The sequence below is a fragment of the Amblyomma maculatum genome, chromosome 9 (genome assembly GCF_055883805.1).
Source record: "Amblyomma maculatum isolate TAMU_Amacu chromosome 9, ASM5588380v1, whole genome shotgun sequence".
In the NCBI taxonomy this organism is placed as follows: domain Eukaryota; kingdom Metazoa; phylum Arthropoda; class Arachnida; order Ixodida; family Ixodidae; genus Amblyomma; species Amblyomma maculatum.
Window position 1 is genome coordinate 15,582,178 of NC_139352.1, and position 21,705 is coordinate 15,603,882.

Below are 21,705 nucleotides of genomic sequence, written 5' to 3' on the forward strand. Positions count from 1 at the left end.
CGTAAACACAGTGCGATAAAATGCAAGCTTAAATACTCTGTTGAGACCCGGTGCCAGCGCCTTCACTAGCGCCTCCTCCGAAGAGCGTCTGTTAGCCGCGCACCGCATAGGTGGAGCCACAGTCGAAATGCGAGAGGACGTCGGCACCGCTGGAGGATAGTGGTGATGGCGCTACATTTAGTTTATTGAGGGGTTTTAGGTGTCCCCCCTTCGCCATGCAATTTTCCGAAATAGAATGAAGTACGAGAACCCCTCACCCGAACGCGGTCTGACTCCAGGACAGCAGAGACTCGGAGGGAATGTGGTCGCCAGTGTAGCTACCCGAGTGCTATCGCTAGCTGATTTCCTGGGTTCTGGGGCAGAGGAGGGGCAGTCTCCTCTTCAATGTCCACGAAATATTGCACTATTATTGAGAATGTCATCTCCGTTATACAGCCCCTGGCAAGGGACTGGGTAGGGCTGGACGAATTCTCAGACCAGTCATGACGAACACTCTCCTCTGTCCAGTAATCTAGAGACACAATGACTCGACGGTCAATGGGCATTGAACACAACATGGGTAGGCAGCTGGCACCTACCACATAATATTGGCGTGCCAATGGAATTCGGCTCCTACCCCCTGCCCCAACCCTAACTTTATTGAGGAAGAATGGAGCAACACTGATCGGCTGCTCCTACGTACGTACTAGCTCAAAAGGTATCGATTGCGGCGACACTGGCGGCGGTCTTGCCGAATCGCGTTGCAGACTAAGCATATCACCTATGTTACCTTCTAGTAGGCTATCCCCTCCTATACTGCACAATAAGTTTTTCCCCTCCACCACCACTGCGCACCTAGAGGTGAAGGACTATCTCTTTTGCTGGTGACACCCAGCGTATCAGTACTCACTATGTGCTACACGGTCGCGCATTTCAGTGGACAGGTTACTGGCACCAAATTTCTGCTATTTGTTCGGGTGCTCAAGTTGTTGCAGGGATGCAAGTAGCGGGGTACACAGAAAACGGGGTCTGGTAATCGATTCTTTTGATGGGGTTTAACGTCCCAAAGCGACTCAGGCTACGAGGGAAGCGGTTGTGGAGGACTCCGGAAATTGCGGCCTCCTGGGGTTCTTAAACGTGCACTGACATCGCACAGCACACGGGCGCCTAGCATTTCGCCTACATCGAAAAGCAGCCGTTGCAGCCGGAAATCTATCCCGCGTGATTCCGTTCAGCAGTCGAGTGCCCTAAACACCTAGGTACCACTAATCCATCAATTAGTTCAAGCTGGTGTACATAAGTTATGGTGGGGCCACCCAAAATAACAAACACAGTCAACCGCCTGTCTAGAAACATGTCAAGAAGCTTCTCGTGGCCCTGGTTTGCTTGCTTTAATCTTCACACTTGGCCAATTCCAGCCGTTTCTTTTCTCGAGTTTAATGATCACTAGGAGGTGATAGCATAGCTGTTAAAGCGAGTTTAAAGCCTGAGAATGCGTGCCGGGCAGAGTAACATTTCCATAGCACCAGACCTATTACCAGAGGAGTTTATCTCATCCAACTGACAACGCACTGTTTCAAGGTTTAACCTTATACAACAATCACGCGGGGGACCCTACACGTGACTCTTTCTATTTGCTGAAACAGACGTTAACAAGCCGCAGATTTCAAAATAGATAAAATGTAAGAGAGAAGCCACCCTTTAATGCGCCAACCTGGTTCTTCCACAGATGACTTGATACATACCTATAGGGACAGCTATAAAACTCTTTCTAAACTCTTCAAGGATTTATTTCTACACTGGTTAAGTAGACTTTCGTTTTAGTTTTCTTGTTCAACTCGATGCATATATGAGAAGACCAAAATTGCCAGCCACATTGCTCACAAACAATGAAATACGCACACATCATTTCACATGCAAGCAAAGCACGGGCCTCTTTACAGCTGTTTACGAACCAGATGGAGCATATTAGCGAATGAGTCAGTTTATAAAGAGACCCTTTTCAGAATACCATCAGTCAGTGTAATTCTCCCTTTTAGTGTAGCATAAAAAGAGGAAATAAAATGTTTGCCATATCTACACGTGATATCGTTTGCTCTATATATTTGTCCATTGCCTTGTTGTTATCATTGTTTTGTGAAAGTTTTGCGTTTTAGCCCATGCTGGACAGCGGAAATGCTGCTACAAGTTTATGGTTTATTTTAACATGGGTGGAGCACCATGGCTCAACAAAATTTTTATATATCGAGGTTTTATCAAGGATTCCAGTAAGCTAAATGCAAAAAGAAACGCGAGGGCGTAAGGGCAACGACATTTCGTAGAAAACATAGGGCACTGAAGTACAAGTAGCGTACCGTGACAACAGCTTAAATCAAATACAGAAACCCCAGCGAAGACGCAAGATCAAAATGCTCAATGCTGACACTAGCTTAAAAGGAAAATTACAAAGCAAGTTCTAGTTTTAGCGTTTAGAACACTCACTCAGTCGAGTGCCTTATCCACTAGCAGTGTAAAGAGTCACGTGATCTCACGTTTTCTTTTAGGTCGACGCTACGGCTGCTCGCTCCATGAATGGCGCTAGCTCAATACCCTCTGAGAAGATGATAGTACATTGTCAATGGGTTTTTCCATGTATACGAAAAGCAAATCACAAAGTTGAGTTAAAAACACGAAATATTTAATGCCGCTAGCTTGCTAAATGTAGTAAAGTAATAGAAGGGTTCATATTTTTGCTGTGGTCTGTAAAATGAGTAATATGACACTCGGTTGGTCATGTGATATTGTTTCCAGCCGCTGAATTTGCGTGGCTTAATTTATTGCAAATTTTCACAATATGATATAACATTGCTATGGGCCGGGGCAAAGGGGGAGACATAAATCCACCATACAGGTGCACAACACAACCAGCACAAACAATGATATAGCATTCATTTGCAAGAGCAAAATATATTATTACACTTCTACTTTAGGTGAGAAGGAAAAAGGACAAAAATGCAGTTTTAACATAAAGTTGCACACACCGACATTGCATTAACGGAAGTAACACTTTAAGCATCCATGAAACAAGTGCGAGGCTCTGGCTAAGCAAAAAAGAAAAGAAGTGTACTCATTGATTGGACAGAAAATATAATTTTGATTCTTTTCGAAAGACTCATGGACTAGGAGACCGTCCCATTAAATCAGTTAACGAAGTATGGCGGTCTAAGAGGTCAGGAACGTGCCGTGATAGTAACTGTGCGGTGGCTAGATAAGTAGGTGTGCCGACTGGTGGGGTTCAAATGCACAGTTTTTTCATGACCCGATAGTGGCGTCACTGGAGAAAGCCCGGCTTTGGAGCGTTGCCGCCCGCTGCAGCCAGGCACGACTGAAAGCGACTCGCAGCAGATTCCAAATGAGTTCATTGCAAAAACACCGCATTCCGGAAGTTATAAAGGGACGTGGAAATGTTGCAGAGCCGAATTTAAAGCAGTTTGTTACGTTCAACTTGTTTTTGCTTTGCTTATTTTTCTGGTTAACCACAAATGCCGCTGCGTTACTTCCTCTTCATATGTTTTTTTTTTCCTTGAAATGTCGCGTGCCATCAATAGATCAAGTCAAAATATAATAAAACAGTCCTCTATCACTCGCGAATAAAGTGATTGAATGTGCAAGCTTGTTTTCTAAACGTTATCTAGCTGAACTACAGAAAGTGCAGTAAACGACTCGCATAGCATGCAATGATGTTTTTGAGATATCAATGTAGCACGCATGCAAGAAAACGTGCCCGTGCGCCTCGACATCAGATTTTTGTTTTCACGCGTTCCCACTCTTTCAATCAGCCCTTGCACGGACGGTGGCTCGGAGTTTCGTCACGCATTGCTCCAGGAGTATTACTTTCGCCACACCGATACTCTGCCCACTTTTTCTGCAAGTAAGAAACGCACAGACAGCAGAAACTTGTTTAGTAACTGTGGGGCAACCACGAGTTAAAGCCATCAACTGGACATAGGGGTCATTTCGGTACCACGTTCACTTGTACTTCAAGCTATTGCATCGTCCGGTATTGACTCATGTAGGTCACGGTTCCCCTTTCTGCCAGCCTTGCTTCGGGAGCAATCTGTCGAATTCTTAATCTTTCGTTTAGCAAGCACCTTTCTTCACAGCTAAGCAGGAGCATCGTACAGAACACAAGGCACGGCATTTTTCGTTAATCGTGGGTGTGCCCATGGCAGGCAAACAACGTTGCCTAGTATTAGTTTTCTAGAACACCGTATTTCAGTGAAACATTTGTAGTCCCATTCGACAAACTGTTCACAAAAATAGCACTCGCACATAGAGGATTGTGGCTGCAGCCTTGGCATACTGAAGAGCAAGCTCCCACACTTCAAACAGTTTGGAATCTCGTGGCGCATAAAACCGCCAAACGCCAATCTTTTGATGAAGAAACCAACCCAGCATAAAATTAAGAATGTTTTAGCTCGGCTATCCCATTTAAATCTTGTTAGCAAGTCCAGGTTAGTCTGGTTGTCTAGCTATGTTGTTGCATTAAAGACGAGACATCTTCTGGTTGCTTCTTAATTGCCAGGTGGCTCGGCTGCTAGGCAACGACTCTGTGCCTGCCGCCGCGCGAAACTCCTCGTTCGTGCACAATGTAGCTTTCGCTACAATGTTGATAAGAATTGGCAATATATATATAACTGCATTCTTGTGTGGCACAAGTGGCAGTAAATTTCAAAAGCTTTATCGGATCTGAAGTCTGAAAGCTGAATTACTGCTGAAAACATGCATGGATCATTGCTGCCATTTTCGACCTAAAAAAACGTTGCCTGAAAGTATACTGATAAAACGTTTTCTGTAGTCTGGTCAGCACCGCTACTCTGATGGCAGTACTTGCATTTAAAGTTCGTCACTACCACGCCAAGCATATAGGTCAAGTGAAATGGAAATAAGGGGAACACAATATAATGCAAACATTAATCATAGGAACTCTTGGTGTCATTTCACTCAATAAAAAAATGCAAGAAAGAAAACAATTCTGAGTAAAATACACACGTGTTTCGAAAGAAATGAATGCGGCGCAGCGCTTTCTTTTTTTTTTTTTAGTTTTTTTTTCTTCTTCGCTCTATATGTAGGTCAAACCACTACTCTCTTCAACATTTCAATACATCATATGATGTGCTGCTCTAAGTTTTTATCTACTTTTAAGTAGCACCCAAAACACCTGCCCTGGAAAACTTCCATAGAAGCAGTGCTTGTCATGAACTCGCAGATGTTGTTCATTGTGGCTGAACCGCGATGACTTTATGCATTGCACTGATAAATATCGTATTTGAAGAAAATGAATCTTTCACTACCCAAAAGACGTCAGCTATGTCTTAAGCAGTGCTTGATCTTGGAAACACTTGACATATTACCACACGCTTACAATGCCCTCCTGCTACTAATGACCTTTTATACTTTGGTTGACGTTTCAGATTCGGCTTTAGCTTTTACCGACGCTATTCATAGTCAACGATTGGCAGAGTAACGTCACTTGGCAGTTAAAAATTATCAAACGAAACTATTTTGGACAAGATAACAAGGAGCACAAGTGAGGTCGCGAACAGCGCTAAAACCTTAAAGAGAGAATGTGCAGTAGAGGGGTTAATAATTATCTTTGTTTTCCTGGAGACTACGGTTGAGATCTTATGAGGGTAGTAAAACGGCATATGCGCGACACAAGAGATACCAGCGTTTGAGTAACGTCATAATGGCTCGCAGTTTCTGCCTGGTTTATCTATCATGCCATCCCTTCCAGTGCAGAGCAAATGTGTTAGTCATATATAAAGAAAACGTAGAAAAGCGAGTGATGGAGCTACGTGAGCGGACGTGATAGGGACGTTTATCGGATAATGTGGCCTCATCCGGCAAAAAAACATTGATTATATGTATATATATATATATATATATATATTTTTTTTTGCCTCATCCGGCAAAAAAACATTGATTATATATATATATATATATATATATATATATATATATATATATATATATATATATATATATATATATAATCAATGTTTTTTTGCCGGATGAGGCCACATTATCCGATAAACGTCCCTATCACGTCCGCTCACGTAGCTCCATCACTCGCTTTTCTACGTTTTCTTTATCACAGAAGGTAGACTGTTGACATTAGCGCTTTTCGGTCAGCTTGCGCAGATACAAAAAGGTGCCGTAGTGCAGGCCCACGGAGTAATTGCGACCACCTGGAGATTATTGACGGGCACTCACATGGGGGGAATTCGACGGTTTTGCTCCTGGCCCTACGGGGCTAGGACTGGTATGTAACCGCCACTTGCGGCGGGGGCTAGCCTGCTATCGAATTTCTATCTGTTGTAGGCCGCCATTGCACCAGCCACCGCTTCAGCGTTGGACGACGGCTGTTGCAGTGCACGTCTTGCTCTCCCTCTTTTTTTTTCTTCTCTATTTTCTGTCCGCACGAGGCAGCGGAGGTGGCTCAGCTACAGAGCCAGTAGCAGGCCCGTGCATTTCCTTTTCCTTCTCCTTCAGTCGCAACAACTACAACTCACATCGCACAGCACAAGGACGCTTCATTTGCCTCCATTGAAACGCAGCCGGCGGTGGATGGATTCGAACCCGGGCACTCCGGCACAGTAGACGGGAATGTTCACCCCAGCGCCACTGCGGCGGGGCGCTTCCTAAATCGAAATGTACACAGCCTTGGTAAACCATGCAAAACTATGCTTAACATACACCATACACCCTTCGATATACCGCACATGATGTAGGTGTCACGGATGTTTTCGCAAATTTTTCCCCCCATATCCTCGGGAATAACATGACAATATTTCATGCTACTGAAAACCTGACCCCGTGCGTTTTGCTATTTTTTACGTTGTGGACAATTTTAAAAATATACCGTAAAACCATTGTTTCACAGCGGTTGCTGAGAACGTTCGCAGCAGCAGCTGAGACTAAGTCGCTGGGGACGCCGGCGAGAAGGCTTTTTGTTAGTTTAAGAGGCTATAATCAGTTACATTCCCTTATTGTTCAGTATAGAATCCAAATTCTTAATTTATGTACTATACTGCTTAAGTTCGCATATTGTATTCAATTTTGCTCCTGCACTTAACACACGCCAATCCCCTACTGCGTGTATGCGCCATGTGTAAGAGATGAAAATAATAAGCACGAGGAGCTCAATTAAAACCAATTGAAACCTGAACACTATAGAAGTGTGTGCTTCCTCTCCTCAGCTCCGGCAGTTTCAGTATCAATTCCACTTCCATAAAAAATGCAACGGTTTACGTTCCTAATCAACACTCAGTGAATGAACTGCATGACACAATGCAATGACACTCATAGCCTTAAAGCGTCACAACCTGTCATGGCCCATTCGTGCTAGAAATCCGAAACGCACTGCTTTCTTAAGCATGACAATTACCAAACCACACAAAATCGAATTTTTAAACCACTGTGTATAACAATGTGAATCATTAGATGATTTCTGTTTCAAGTCAAGGCTACGGAAGGGCTGTGCTGAAAGAATGAGAGCTCTATAATACTTGGGAGGCACTTGGGCTACTCAGGTCGCCGTCAGCCAAGAATTGATAGCCGCGTAGCAAGAATAAACAATAAAATCATCAAACAAACGGTAATGACAAACGCCTGCTATTCACATTGACTTGCTTGTGTTGAAGAATCACCGCAAACTCTGTAATTGCAGACACTGAATTTTCTGCCTGAATTCTGCCCATTTTAAAACTGTGATCATTTTTACGCAGTACTTAGGTAAACATAGCTTTCATGTATGAAACAATATTCTTGCTACAAATCCGGATGAAAGACCTTCACATAAAAAAGAACCAAATGTAAAGTTTGCACTCTTGCTTTGATACAATATTTGCACAAGTCTTATTACTTGGAGGCGCACAGTTGTTTTAGATCACAAAAGAGCCATGCCATATAACAGCTTGTATAGCAGCATGCTAAACAAGGTTATTAAACTTTGGCGTTCTCATTACGACGTCTTTCAGTGATCTTGGCTCATGTTGACAAAAGCAGGAAGCGTGTGGGCGCGCATGCCCAAAATAATCTTTTTTTCAAGTCGAGCAGCCAACTTTAGAACTACGTTACGTTTCGAGCTGATTATATTTTCACGATTGAAAATTTCTGCGCAAACAAAAGACGTGACAACAAAGCAGGTGCAGACACCAGTGTGTGTACCCTCTCTTGTCTTTCCTGCTGTGTGCGTGAAAATTTCCAGACATGAAAATATAACTTCCTTGCAACGTAACACTACCTAACTACATTTCTAACACATCGGGATCCTTTTCATTGTGCAGGTGATATGCATACAACCGTTTGGAATCTTTGAAAAAAGTATTCCCGCCCATACTTCTTTTTAAAACTTCTGCAAGCGGAGCATCATGCGCTTCCTTTACTCGCAACACCACATGCAAAAACGTCTGTGTGGCAGTGACTCGTGCGCAATATTGACATATCCACTGCCAGGTATTCAGTGACGGCCCTCGGCGTCGTTTCACATGTTTTTTGTTTTGTTTGTTTTTTGTGGAACGAGGTCTGTAATTTGGGTGGCAAAACTCGTCGGAAGCGCCATCCTATATACGACTGCTGCGACGGCCGACTTTGTTATCTTGTGCCAGAAGTAAGAGTGCCATCGTAGACAGCCCACTCACCGATAAGAATAATATCGCTCTTTTTTTTCCGCAGGTACGAACGCTCCAGGAGTTCAACGCAAAGTCCCCATTTTCCATGGCGAGACATTCACCCCCGGTACCCAGCCGCAGCTAAAATGGCCGCCAGGCACTGCTTGTGGGCGGAATCCTTCGCTGTACTAAATAATATCAATAGCTCAAAGAATTCAATACCAAGGGAAAATAACTGCATGCAAGTCAGGCACGACATCGTTTCCTAACATTGCTGCGGTCACGCCTTGTCCCACGACATATGCCCATAATAGCGTCACGGCATAGCGCTGAAACCTCTGCCACGTGCAGAACGGCCAGTTGACGTCACCAGCAGAAAATGTTTTGAAGAATGCCCGTACTTCACTTGGCAGCTGCAAATCATAGGACTTTAAGTAGCTGCATTTCAGGGAACACAGTGACTTTTCCTTTTGTTTCGAGATTTTATTTATATTCCTACAGTACCGAAAAGGCTAACAGTGTGCTGTTTGTGAAAAATATCATTGTCACCAGATATACTTTGCTCCCTGCTGATTGTTTAAGACGCATATATTCTGTCGCAGCGTGACGGAGCAAATACAGATGTTTTATAGCGAAAACCGTAACAAGTCGAGTAAACAAGTGTTTTTGTTCATTAGTTTCTAAAGAGGCATTTCAAGCAGAACAATTCGTCCCAGCTGGTCTTGTGATGATACATGCATTTCGCTGGCTTCAAGATAAACCGATTACTACCTTTTTCACAGTTAAACTCATCTGACGTCGAAGTTGCCTAGTTGTACCGGCATTATAAGCATCGACGACCAAGGTGCAGGCCTATACATAACCTTTTACGCAGTGTACCGTATTCTGTACGCAGCAGTCGATTGCAAGGGAAGTATCTGTGGTTGCTCTTCGTGTGGCATTCACTGTAAGTTTCGGAATATATCTTTCTACTTCCACTAATCTTAAAAGACTGTAGTTAAGCTTTCACCGTTTCAACTCAAAGCAGCCCCCGCATGTGTTCTGCCTTTGTGCTTTTGCGGTTCGTTTTATATATTTATCTGCCTTTCCTTTCATTAACCTAATATATCTAACTTAGCTATTTGAATAAACTGCGAGTCTTAATTTTATTTGAAACAAAACACTGAGTACATCTCATATGAGCTAAGTTAGAGAAATTTGAAAGACTGCCGTTTCCCATTATAATCGTTACATTGCAGTTACAAACCAACATATCTTTCTCCAAGAACAACCAGCACCAGCTATAGTATTGTGGAATTCTTGTTCCATCCTATCTTTCGTCATGTGTTTCATGTGGATGAAACATTCACCAGGCCTGAATAATTTAACTGTTTTGAACCATAGTAATAATGTTACTTTGACGAAGTTCTATAAATTACATATTTGTTTTCAACACGCAACGTTTACATGCAGTAGGAAGGCATTGACTAGTGAATGCATGGTATTTTGAAGGCTGCAAAAGAGAAATGAAATTTGCATCGCAGCACATAAGAATTCAATAGACGTATGATTTACCCAATGAACAGTGGGGAGAAAGCCACGGCGTGCCCGGAAGAGCAATTAGGGCACACTAATTTGGTATAAATATGCAGGAAACGGGATCTCGGCCGGTGGTGCGGAAAGCCAGCTCGAAATGAAATAAATAAAAACGCCGCAACAGCTTAGTGGGGCTGGCATCCTCCAGTTGAATGCGACACAGCGGGGTCGAAAATAGAACGGGGGAGCATCAGCTTTGTGAGATACAAAATCGAACGTAGAAGCGCACATGCGCTGGGTTAGCATCAATGTCTGATGACCGATACTGTACAACGAAATGATCTAGAAGCACTCCTCTATGGTACCTTTTTCCTGCGAGCGTCTTTCGATCCTTTCGTCAAACCATTCCTCGCAACGTACTTTCTATACATTCAGTGCTACTATGACTACATCTACGCGTGCATAGGAAGACACCAAGGCTCTTGTTCGGGAATTCCGTCAAAACAAACCCAGGTGTTTCAATCCGATCTATTGCAATGGCCCACCTTCTCGGCCACTATTCAACTGACTAAAATCGACCAATAATAGCAAATTTATACAATAAAAAAGAAAGCGACACTTTGCTAAGCAACGGAAATAAGCTTCAGGAAACCGACTTCAGGATAGCGCGCTACTACTCAGCTGCTCTGCGCGATAAGCGTCGAAAACTTTCACTGTTCTCGAAATCGATAAAACCGGAGAGAGACCGTCCCCACCTTGTCTTCAACAAGCTGCTTATAAACGATAGGGTTTACTTCTTGGACACGGACGTCAGCTGCTCAGTGCGGCTGGAAACCTCATGAAATGATAGGCCACAAGTTGAAGCTCTTACCCCGGGAATTTCTGATGACTGACCCAATCACTTACCTGCCTTACCACATTCCAGTAAGTCTTCCTTGCCGCCACTTGAGAAGTGCAGTCGTGATAATGCGTTGTTTCCTTTATACAAATATCAGAAGTATCCTCTCGAAAGCCGTCCCTATTTCCTCGCTCATCGTCTCATGTTCTGCACCATTAATCGCGCTCACGGAAACGTGGCTTACGGACAGCCTCTGCGAACCCTCGAGACCACCTGTCTAGAGCTAGGAAGTTCCAACCCGTCATGTCGTTTGCACGTTCGCTGAGGACGGTCGGCTATAGATAAGTGAGCATCAATGGTTCTGGCCTATGACAGAAACTAAGGTTTCTTACATCGCTCGCATAGGTTATACTCAAGCGGCAATTAGTCTTCACTTCTGAAATAGGCACGGCGCCTTCTCAGTACTGACGAAGGGCAGGGACCAAATAGAGGACGCCAACATAATTACTAGATATATTTAAATATGTTTTTCTTTCAAACGGAAAGCTACTCTTGTGACTTATTAGTCTACTTTCATTGTCTCGTGAGCTTGTTTAAAAGCACGATCCACATTTTTGATGGGCACTGGCTTTAGTCACTCGGGTAGCTGCGTCATTTAGAATAACGATAGTAACATACCTGCTAAATTATTGTTGAGGCTAAATTGCCTAAATATGGTATATTCTTATTCTTTTACTCTTTTTTTTTAGACACTAGGTGTCCGTCTACAAAGCAGGCTGCGCCAATAAGTCAGAAATATCTGGAACTATGCATGCTGCGAGCATCTTGTCGCTCTTAATTATAGAAGCAGGCTTGCAAGTTGTTCACAGGTGAGCATTGCTTGTTTTTCTTTCACTTATTTATCGGCACTTAAAATTTAACGCATGGCCCAACTACGATTTGGGCAGAGTTAACTGTCAATAAACTACTAAAGCTTCATCCAAATACTCATATTTAAGGATTCGAGAATTTTGCATATATGCTGGGAAAACAAGTGGGAACCTTTAATCCCTAAGGGGGTGCAGCAGGATATATGCCCCTGGGTTACGGAACGTTTCTTTCCACTGCCTTTTGCGTAGTATGTTGAAGCTAAACTAGTTTTATTATAGTCTGATTCAACGGCCCGCTCTATTTGGTAATGGCAACCATGTCATTTTGCTTCAATTTCAACGCCATGTTCATTATTGCGCTTTGGTCTTCGAATTTCTTTTCCGCCTCTGTTCTTCGGTGAGCCTCCTATTGTCATATCCCTAGTCATAGGCACAGATAGGTAAGGATGCCAACAATTCCGTTCAAGGTCATGACAAAATAAAGAGAAGTGCCCCTTCGGAGTGCCCGTGATGTTGTCAGATAGCCGCCACCAGTGGTGCCGCTAGAGGTAGCTCGTGCATGAGGGCTTCCCTTTCCAAAGATTCTACTGGCATTTCTCCTGGCAGTGTCATGTACCCCGAAAGTTTGCAACATTTATCAGCAACAAAACACTGCCAAATTGAATTATCTCCCTTTTCGTCATTTATTGATACAATCAAATCTAAGCAGGTGAGGAGCCTTGATGTTTTTTGCTGTCTAAAACATTAAATTTTCTAACGCAGAAACACGCATCGTCTCCTCTAGCAGCGATGGAGACGGCAACGTAGGAACAACCTTCAATGAGGTTTGCCTCACGTGGCCAACTGAATAGCCTTTCAGAATTTCATGTCGCCATCAACAATCATTTGCTGTGTGATTGGCAGCTCAGCCGACCCCAATATTAATATACGCAGCAGCAACTCTTGCATTCCCCTCGACTTCAACTGACGACGGCTATCTTGATGCACTGTCTTCGATAGTTTGTTCATTTGGCTACGGCAAGAGCATAATTATACGCTCACTGAGAAGTGCTTTGTAGGTTACTGTAGGCGGGGCTACGCCTGCAAAATATCCAGCGCCCCTGAAGGCCGAATTCGGAGCGCAGGGCTATAAAGAGACGTGCATCCAGCCTGAAACAAGTTGTTCGAAACACGCGAACATGATATATGTGTCAGAATTAAACGCTTGGGCCAAGCGTCCGCGCTGAAACGACAGGAAGGGGTCTCTTCAACACTGATACTGCTCTCTGGCACGGCGCCATGCGTCGGAGTAGCACCAACTAAATGCACCTCGCAGCGTCGTCTGATCGCCTCTTCCACCCAGCGGGAGGCAGGCCGAGTATAGGCGGGAAAGAGGTCTTAGTTATGAAATTAGCTTCGAGTCGAGCGATAAAAATCACCGCGATAAATGAATATGAGGGAGGCGCTTCTCTGCAATGAGGCACGCGCGTCGCATCGCATCGCAAGAATCGCAAATGTTGTTCGCCACTCAGAACGCAGATCAGAGCGTGGAGCGAGAAAGCGCCTCGTCGCAGAAAAGCGCCTTATCACGGGGAGCGCTTACTTTTGGCGGGCCTGGTGAGGATTGATTTATAGGAAGGGACAGGCACGGTAACTGTCTCACTTGTTTTCTGTGGACACCTCAACCGCGCCGTAAGGGAAGGGAGGAAGGTGGGAGTGAAGGTGGAAAGAGAGCAAGAGGAACCGTAGTGGAGGGTTACGGAGTAATCTCGACCACCTGATTATTTATAGGAAGGGAAAGGCGCGGTAACTGTCTCACTTGTTTTCTGTGGACGCCTCAACCGCGCCGTAAGAGAAGGGAGGAAGGTGGGAGTGAAGGTGGAAAGAGAGAAAGAGGAACCGTAGTGGAGGGCTACGGAGTAATTTCGACCATCTGGGGATCTTTAACGTGCGCTGACATCGCACAGCACACGGACGCCTCTTCGTTTCGCCTCCATCGAAACGCAGCCGCCGAGGTCGGGTTCGAACCCGGGTACTCCGGGCACAGTAGTCGGGCGGCTTACCACTGCACCACCGTCGCTGGACCCTCAAACCAGCAGGTAACAATCTTAAACGGTTACGCCGGAGCGAGTGCTTGGAAATTGAAGGATATAGGCGTTAATGGCTAAGTGTTTGCAGTCGGCACTCCCGCTTGCTGTATTGTGCATTCGGCCTTACCAAAGATAAAGGCGTAAAAGCTTGCACAGGTCAGTGCCTGCCGGGAAATGATGGGCGTCACGTGATCAGATGATGTCATCACACATATTGCGCTCTCTCCGCGCACTCTTTGTATTCCGGTAAGCAAGCGGAACAACGGGCATTAGAATGTCGCGCTGGAAAAGGAATTAACAGCCGGCCTTATAAAACGAACTCCTCGACATTTGCATGTAAAAAAAAAAAAAAAAAAAAAAAAAACCCGATAGCGCTCTGCCTGGTATAAATATTTCGTTCTAGCACTAAGTGGCAGCCCAGTGGTGTTCAGGACCTCTAATAAAGTGTATTTTTCTTAACAGATGGAATATAAATCTCCTAGTATTAGGGCTTTCCTTGTTTTAGTCTCCCCATGCCATATTCATACGCAGTTTCTGTGAGGGTCTTGCACTTTTTACTTACTATGTGAGGAGAGCGCCTTATACTTGTAATTAGGTATGACATATCGCTTTCGGTTATCGCTGCTGTTATCGTTTCTGTTATAGCTTTCTGTTCAGATTTTTTTTCTTTTGCAGTTCCACTGACTCAGGACCACTTTATCTGACGCCGTATATTAAGAAATGCGAATATGAAAAGGCAAGAAACATTAGTATTGTGAAACTCTTCGAGGAGAAGGCGAACGCTACAGCCCACTCTGGCTTCATCACCGTAAAGGAGCACCATGGAAAAGCTGCAGCCCATTCTGACTCAATCCCTGAGAACAAAACTTCAGAAAGCCACTTATTTTTTCTCTACATAAAAGCACAGGTAAAATGAAATTAAGGTGTTCTTCGGTAAGGAGCGCCGCCTGTTGCATGGGATATTAGAGTGATTTAGCTTACCGTGACCCTCTACCGCGCGTAGGCGGGGCGCACAAGCTGATTGGTCCCGACGCGGTCGGTCTATGTGCCGACATCAAGTATGTGGCGCCATCTATCGGCGTCAAGGGGATCTGGGCATGCGCAGTGGAACGCGCGGTGGCGGACCACGGTAGCGGATCGCGGATCACGGTAAGCTAAAACACTCTATTCACATCATGAAAGTATTATGAGTGCTTAAATTACGTCGCAATGATTTAATACAGTTTAGTTTACCGAAAAGATGAATTGATGAATCCGTCATAACAGACGGCCGACGCCGAGATGACGACCCACAAGAGTGGCTTGGCGAGTTTGACTATAAACCATGCAGATACAATTTTATGCTGCTGTCGTATTCTTGGCTCTGCTCAGTGATACTTCAGTGACAAAATCTCTCCCCTTATCGCCTCTCTTATGCCATTTGTTCGTACAACATTGCTAATGGAAAACTGTCTTTCGCCAAAAGCAATGGAGGCGAAAAGCAAGACGCCCGTGGGCTGTGCGATGTCAGTGCACGTTAAAGAACCCCAGGTGGTCGAAATTTCCGGAGTCCTCCAATACGGCGTCTCTCATAGCCTGAGTCGCTTTGGGACGTTAAACCCCACAAACCACCCAACTGTCTTTCGCCAGATTTCTCCTCTTTCATATCGAAATTCGGACGGAATCTGAGCGCTCAGGGTGGTGTCATAGCATTTCGCTTCTTGGTTGTCATCCACTGCTATTCAATTTAGAATTTGGAGTTTTAATAATGGCTGAAGCCAATCAACTATGTACCTCTAAATGCGTGCCATACAATAAAGCCGTTTAACATTTTGTCAAACTTTGTTCCGGTCTCTGAGTGGTAAACTGCTAATCAGAACTATGCCGAACCCTACAAAATGGTACTTTCGCACGTCACATTCAGTTTAAGCGGAGTTGAATCCTGCGTAATTTTGCCCCCGTGTCTACCTGGCAACAGTTTCCGGCATTTAAGAGGCTGCAGGTGGTGTGTAAAGCACTTTAACAGAAGCCGGCATTTTATTTCACAATACAAATAATTATACACAAGCATGAGAAATATTTTAAGAAATTACGCGTTATTATGGACACTCTTCTGTGTAAACGCAAGTAAGGTTAGTATCGTTTTCCTATTTGTGCCTCTTAATGGTGAAACCTCGGTATAAAGTAATGTCGAATCCTTTGCATAAATATTGGTCAATATAAAATGCCGACAGCATGGTAACTATTACATACGGTTAGAATCTGCAACATCGTATTTAAATAGTGGAAGATTGTGCTCTGTAAACTCATGCTAACTAGATGGGCGACAAATGGTGACTACAGTACAAAGAAACGTTCCTGTTTTACTGCTTTCTAGCAAGCACGCAAAAAACGAGGAGCTGTGGAGAAAGAGCGTCCGATAGAACCGGACTAGAAACATTGGTAAAAGCAATTTCAAGGCTGGAACCACTACTGCCTAGCAACACCTAGCCTTATTGATTATGCATTTCACACAGACTAGCGGTGTTGAGCCGTGAGAAATCACGGATCTTTTGAACACTTTGACAAAAGCCCTGCCATCAGGCAGGCACCGCAGACGTTCATTCCAGAATGAAATCCACTAGTTTATTTTCGGCATGATTCATTAACAAACTGTTCACAGCAACACAGCTTTTCTACGCTCAGTTTTCTGCGTGTCCTTAGTTTCCTACACTACTGAATCCTTCACTACTGCGTCTCTCACAACCTGAGTCGCTTTGGAATGTGAAACCTAATAAACCAAGCAGAAACTCTACATGGCTTGCTTTTCTCCTGCAGAAGAGGGGAAGTAAGCACGGCTAAATTTCCTGCGAATTTTGCTACTTTAGCCCTCGGTCTGCCACAGTGACTATTAGCCGTTGTTTGTGTGTCGGAAGCCACGTGGCTCGTGCACCAGTGACGCTCATGTCTGTGTAGGCGGCTTCTGTGACGTCACAAGGTCAAATTCCGTGGGCTAACAGACAGGACCGAACAATGTAGGCAATTCTTTAGGAAAATAGGAACCCAACCCACGAGACACCTTGGAATTCATATTCAGACACATTACTCCTAAGCCATGCGGTCACGCTCCTAGAGCTTTGTTAGAACAGTTTTATATCTGCATCGCTCCTTACAACTTGAGCAACGTATATCATATGTGATAACAAAGATTTGCTACTTCAAACCGAATCCTGGAAAGTCTATATAATTCATGCGAAACTAGAGCTAACCACGCTAGCGCATGATAATCCGGGAATAAATTCATGCTAAACAGCCTCGATGCTTTTTCATGCGAATTTGCTTCTTTTTTTCTCAATGTGAAGAAGCGAAACGTGAGTCTTGTGGCGCAAACGTTACTTGCTTCCAAGCACCATATGCAAATTTCTTTTAAAGCTTATTCTGCCTGCTTATTTCAGAATTCTCCGGACACTGCTCCTCTCATGCTATGGCTTCAGGGCGGTCCTGGCCATTCTTCTTTGTTCGGCCAATTCCTTCAGAACGGGCCGCTGGCTATCAACGCCCGAGGAGTCCTTTACAAGAGGAATCACACGATCCAGAATGAAGTAAATATTCTTTACCTTGACGCGCCGGTTGGGGCCGGTTACAGCTTCACCAAGAGTAAAGCAGCCTACGCAAGTAATCTTCGCGAAGTAGGTGCTCAAGTGAAATTGTTCCTGAAGCAATTCCTGAGACTGTTTCCGGGCTTACGTGAACGGGAGTTTTACGTCGCCGGAGAATCGTACGGAGGTTAGTTTACTGGTACTTTATATTTCAATGCAGACATGCTTCCGTTTCCTTTACAGGTCAGGACAGTAGATTAACAGCCATTGTCAAAGATACACTCCAAGAACTTTGTTTTAAAGCCCGTATCTGGGTAATCAGAACTCCTGGATACTTGGACCTTCCTGGGAGTCCAACCCAGTGCGCAAAAAAAAAAAAAAATCAACATCAACAAAAAAAAAAAATCTTTTTAAAGATTTCAGAATGCTACGGTGACGACCAACCCTTGTAGATAGGTCATAAGAAGACTTTGCATACTCTATATTCTTCGTTTATAAAAGCGTTAGCTCTTACTACTGACATTCTCCGGTTTCTCCTCCATTTCTCCGTCGCTCTCAGATTCAAGATGGGGTCAAGTACCGTGATCATAGCTACAAAATTGCAATAATTTTTTTAACTACCACGTGATCCCCCAAACAATGAAATCTACCACCTGGTTCACAATATGTGACTTCATAATTCCCCAAAGCCGGCGTTCACTTTGTGTAAGTAATATAGCAAGCAATATTTTCAGCAGCAAATGGGCGCTTTGGGCTATATAGCTCGAACGAACTCCATTCCGGTAATTACGTTTGATGGATTATGATGTACGCACAAAGGTTAGAGGGGATAGCACCCTTTCAGCAGAACTAACAATTTTTAAATAACTTTTTAAGCACTTTTTAAATAACTGCCAATATAGAACGCCTTAAAAGCAATGTGACGGACTTCCAACTCATATATGCGCGCGAATAGAGCAGAATAATGTACACATAATTGAAACCTATAACAGGGAGAAGAAAGTATCTTGAGATGAATCTTATACTGCCGTTAATTGAACTTATTAAAGTCGATGTAAACTGGCTTTACAAAGAAAGTTGCTTGTACACATTCATACTTGATTTCTTATACTCATTATTCATTTCTTTATTTTCCATCTTCAGCCAGATTTGCTGTTGCGTTGGCAGGCAACCTGCTCAAAGATAACAAGAAAAAAATTCCGTTGAAGCTCTGCGGCACAATCGGCGGAGTTGGCTTCCTAGGACCGATCCTCGACATTGCAGACTCTAGCAAGTTCCTACACGAAGCTTCTATGGTCACCGCAGAAGGACGTGACAAATTTTCTAAGCAGTTCAAGCTGATGAAAAATTTTGTCGAAGCGAGAAATATCTCAGTGGCTTTGCAGCTCTTGCTCACCACTGTACTATCACTGAGCCCCTACCGGACTCTATTTCAAAACCTTACGCTCTACGACAACCACGCAAGTGTCCTCTACACCAAGAGGCCCCCTGAGATGATGCAGTATTTTGTGTACGCGAACAGTACCGCGTTCAGACAAGCTATTCATGTCGGATCGAAAGTTGAGCTCCATAGAGCCAATAGACTTCTTCTCCATAGCCTTAGTGCGGACTTCTTTACGCCGGTTAGTAGTCGCGTAGAGTTGCTCCTGAACAGAAGCAGAGTGCTGTTATACACAGGTCAAATGGACACACTCTTTCCATCATCAAATCTATTAGCGTATTTCAGAAAGCTGCAATGGAAGCATATGTCAGTTTACCAAACTGCTGAACGCAAAGTTTGGAAGCCGCATGAGGGTTACTACGGCGCCGCAGGTTACGTCACGCAAGTGCATGACTTAACCGAGGCCGTCTTGTTTGGCGCTGGGCATTATGCCGCGGTGGACAAGTCGTTAGAAGCCTATTATCTCATGAAAGAGTTTATTGAGTGCAAGTATTGTTCCACAACCATTGAAACTCCCGTAAATTCTAACATAACTACGTGCTGAAAGCCTACTTGCTATATAAAACTACTCTGGCTAACAGCAGAGGAAAAACATTATGGTGTAAACCAAATGCCACCCGACTCCGAGATCTGGTGCTCTTTGCTGTCTGGATCACACTGCCGATTAGTCGTATAGCTGATCTGCTTTGTGGCATCAAATAGCATGGTGCAATGTAAAAGCAATAAAAAGCACATTACAACTGGGCACAGCATACCTGTCAGTGTATATGCATGTGCTTCTTTTTGAGCAGCATTTGAAATACCATGAAGTGACTTCCAACTTGAATTTTTTTTTAAAATAAAGTGTTTGCATGTGGCACAGGACGTAAGGATATATAAGCATTATTACTCATTACCAGTCAATTCGGAGAGCGTATAACGATAATCTTGAGCTCTTGAAGTAATTCTTTATAACGAAAATGTGTCAGAACCTCTATATCACTTCCTGTGCTTCATACTTACACTGAACACGAGCTAAACTTTGTTTCAAGCCGTTAAGTAGTCCGACAGGCACAATAAAGCAAGAAATTTCCTTGGACGATTGCGTGAAAACTCAAGGGTCAAATTTTTATAGTGCGCTACTACCCCCCCCCCCCCCCCTCCCCCCTCACTGATTTCGCCGACCTTCTAAGTCTGGGCTATAAAACTGGGGCTCGGTACCTGGACAATGTTGCTGAATGTGTGACAGGTATATCTTAGGCGTAAAGCAGTCCAGCAATGGAATGCCCATTTGCAGCTCTTGAACATATTTCGCTGCAATAATACCCTCGTCTTCAGCCAGGATTTTTTCAGTTCGTTTTTCGCCAACTTTGAGAGTTTTAAAGCGATACAAATTCAGATAGGTTTAGTTTTCCGGATCAGCAAGATCGATTAAACTAGTTGCGGAAAAAGTCTTCGCACGACCCCCCCCCCCCCCCCCCCCCGAAAAAAGAAAGGAAAAACGCTAAACAATCTTTTATATACATTTCCAAAGATTTTTTTTTTTATCATGGTCTGTAGTGCGCCATGCACAGTGAAGCTTCATGTGACAAATGCTGATCAAGATGACTGGAGCCCAGCTCGAAACCGGCATATCTGTGGTAAGACTAGGGCCGCCATAACACGAGGAAAATGAATACCTTTTGCATATATGCGATGCTTGAAGAACAGTGATTTGATTTGTCGAATCTTAGTGCGAAGGATGAGATTCCTTTAGTAGAGTGCAATAAAACACTTTACTTAGTGCTCATTATTTTCAGTTTTACATGTTAACCCATATAAGTGAGAACGTTACTACACTGATTAATTCTTGTGTCACTTCTCGTGCAGTCACCGAATTCAACATATAGTAAGCAAGCAGATTTATTAGGTGGTCATTGAAGTGGTCATGTTTTAATATGCATGCAAGAATGAAAATTCTGGATGTGCGTTTGAACAGGACAATCGGCTGAAGAATTCTTCTATCGTTGTGGCAATTTGATAGATTTTCATAACGGGCCTTATGAAGTGGCCAAGGCGGTCTGCTGAGCTTTACAGACTGAGAAAAAGCCTCCAGTGCAGAGATAAAATCTATGAAGCCAATTTAAGAGTTCGGAATATGGCATAGAGGTTCACTCACACCTTCCGGGACTACATGAGTGTGAAAGAATGACGGGGCTAGGTAACTGTAAGAGCAAAGAGCTTTTGTTTTAATTGAGACCAATGTAATAGTAAAAAGTCATATTTCTGAGGAACCTATGTCAAAAACAAGTAATAGCCATTCGCAGGGCCTATACTAAAATATAAAATAAGCATTGACCGTGAAGTGTAATTCAGAGGATTTCAAGAGAAGAAAAGTGCTGCAAAGCACTCTTGAGAGTCATGGGTAGATGTTTCAGTGAATAGGGTGACGCAGCGTGTACAGGACATACATTCGAAACACGAAATACTCGGAAATCGACCAAAAATGGTGTAAGAGGTCCTCTAGTGCAGTTCCTACGGAGGTATAGTGTGTGAATCAAGGCGAATTATAAGTGTTCATCTATTGACACCGGAATAAAACGAAAGTCAATATTTGTTTGAAACATTGCGAAGTTCTTGCAGTTACAAAATTTAAATATTATTCTCGAATTTATAAGCTCGAAACCTCGGCTGCAGGTTTTAAAAGATGTATATCGCAAAATCATTAAGTTGATTTTGTTGCCACCACCTACTTATCATCCACATGATTCCTTTGCCAATAGTAAGGCATTTCGCGTATTTCGTGACAGAAATCTGATCTGGTA

General features: G+C 43.7%; 1 protein-coding gene across 1 annotated transcript; it reads left to right on the plus strand.

The window, feature by feature from the left end:
- Positions 1–11,793: 11,793 nt before the first annotated feature.
- Positions 11,794–19,604, plus strand: LOC146178421 (venom serine carboxypeptidase-like). The gene is made up of 4 exons (XM_084579691.1): positions 11,794–11,855; positions 14,600–14,831; positions 17,338–17,668; positions 18,625–19,604. The coding sequence occupies exons 1-4, from the start codon at positions 11,794–11,796 to the stop codon at positions 19,464–19,466; spliced, it is 1,467 nt and encodes a 488-aa protein (XP_084435817.1). The 3' UTR covers positions 19,467–19,604.
- Positions 19,605–21,705: the final 2,101 nt, after the last annotated feature.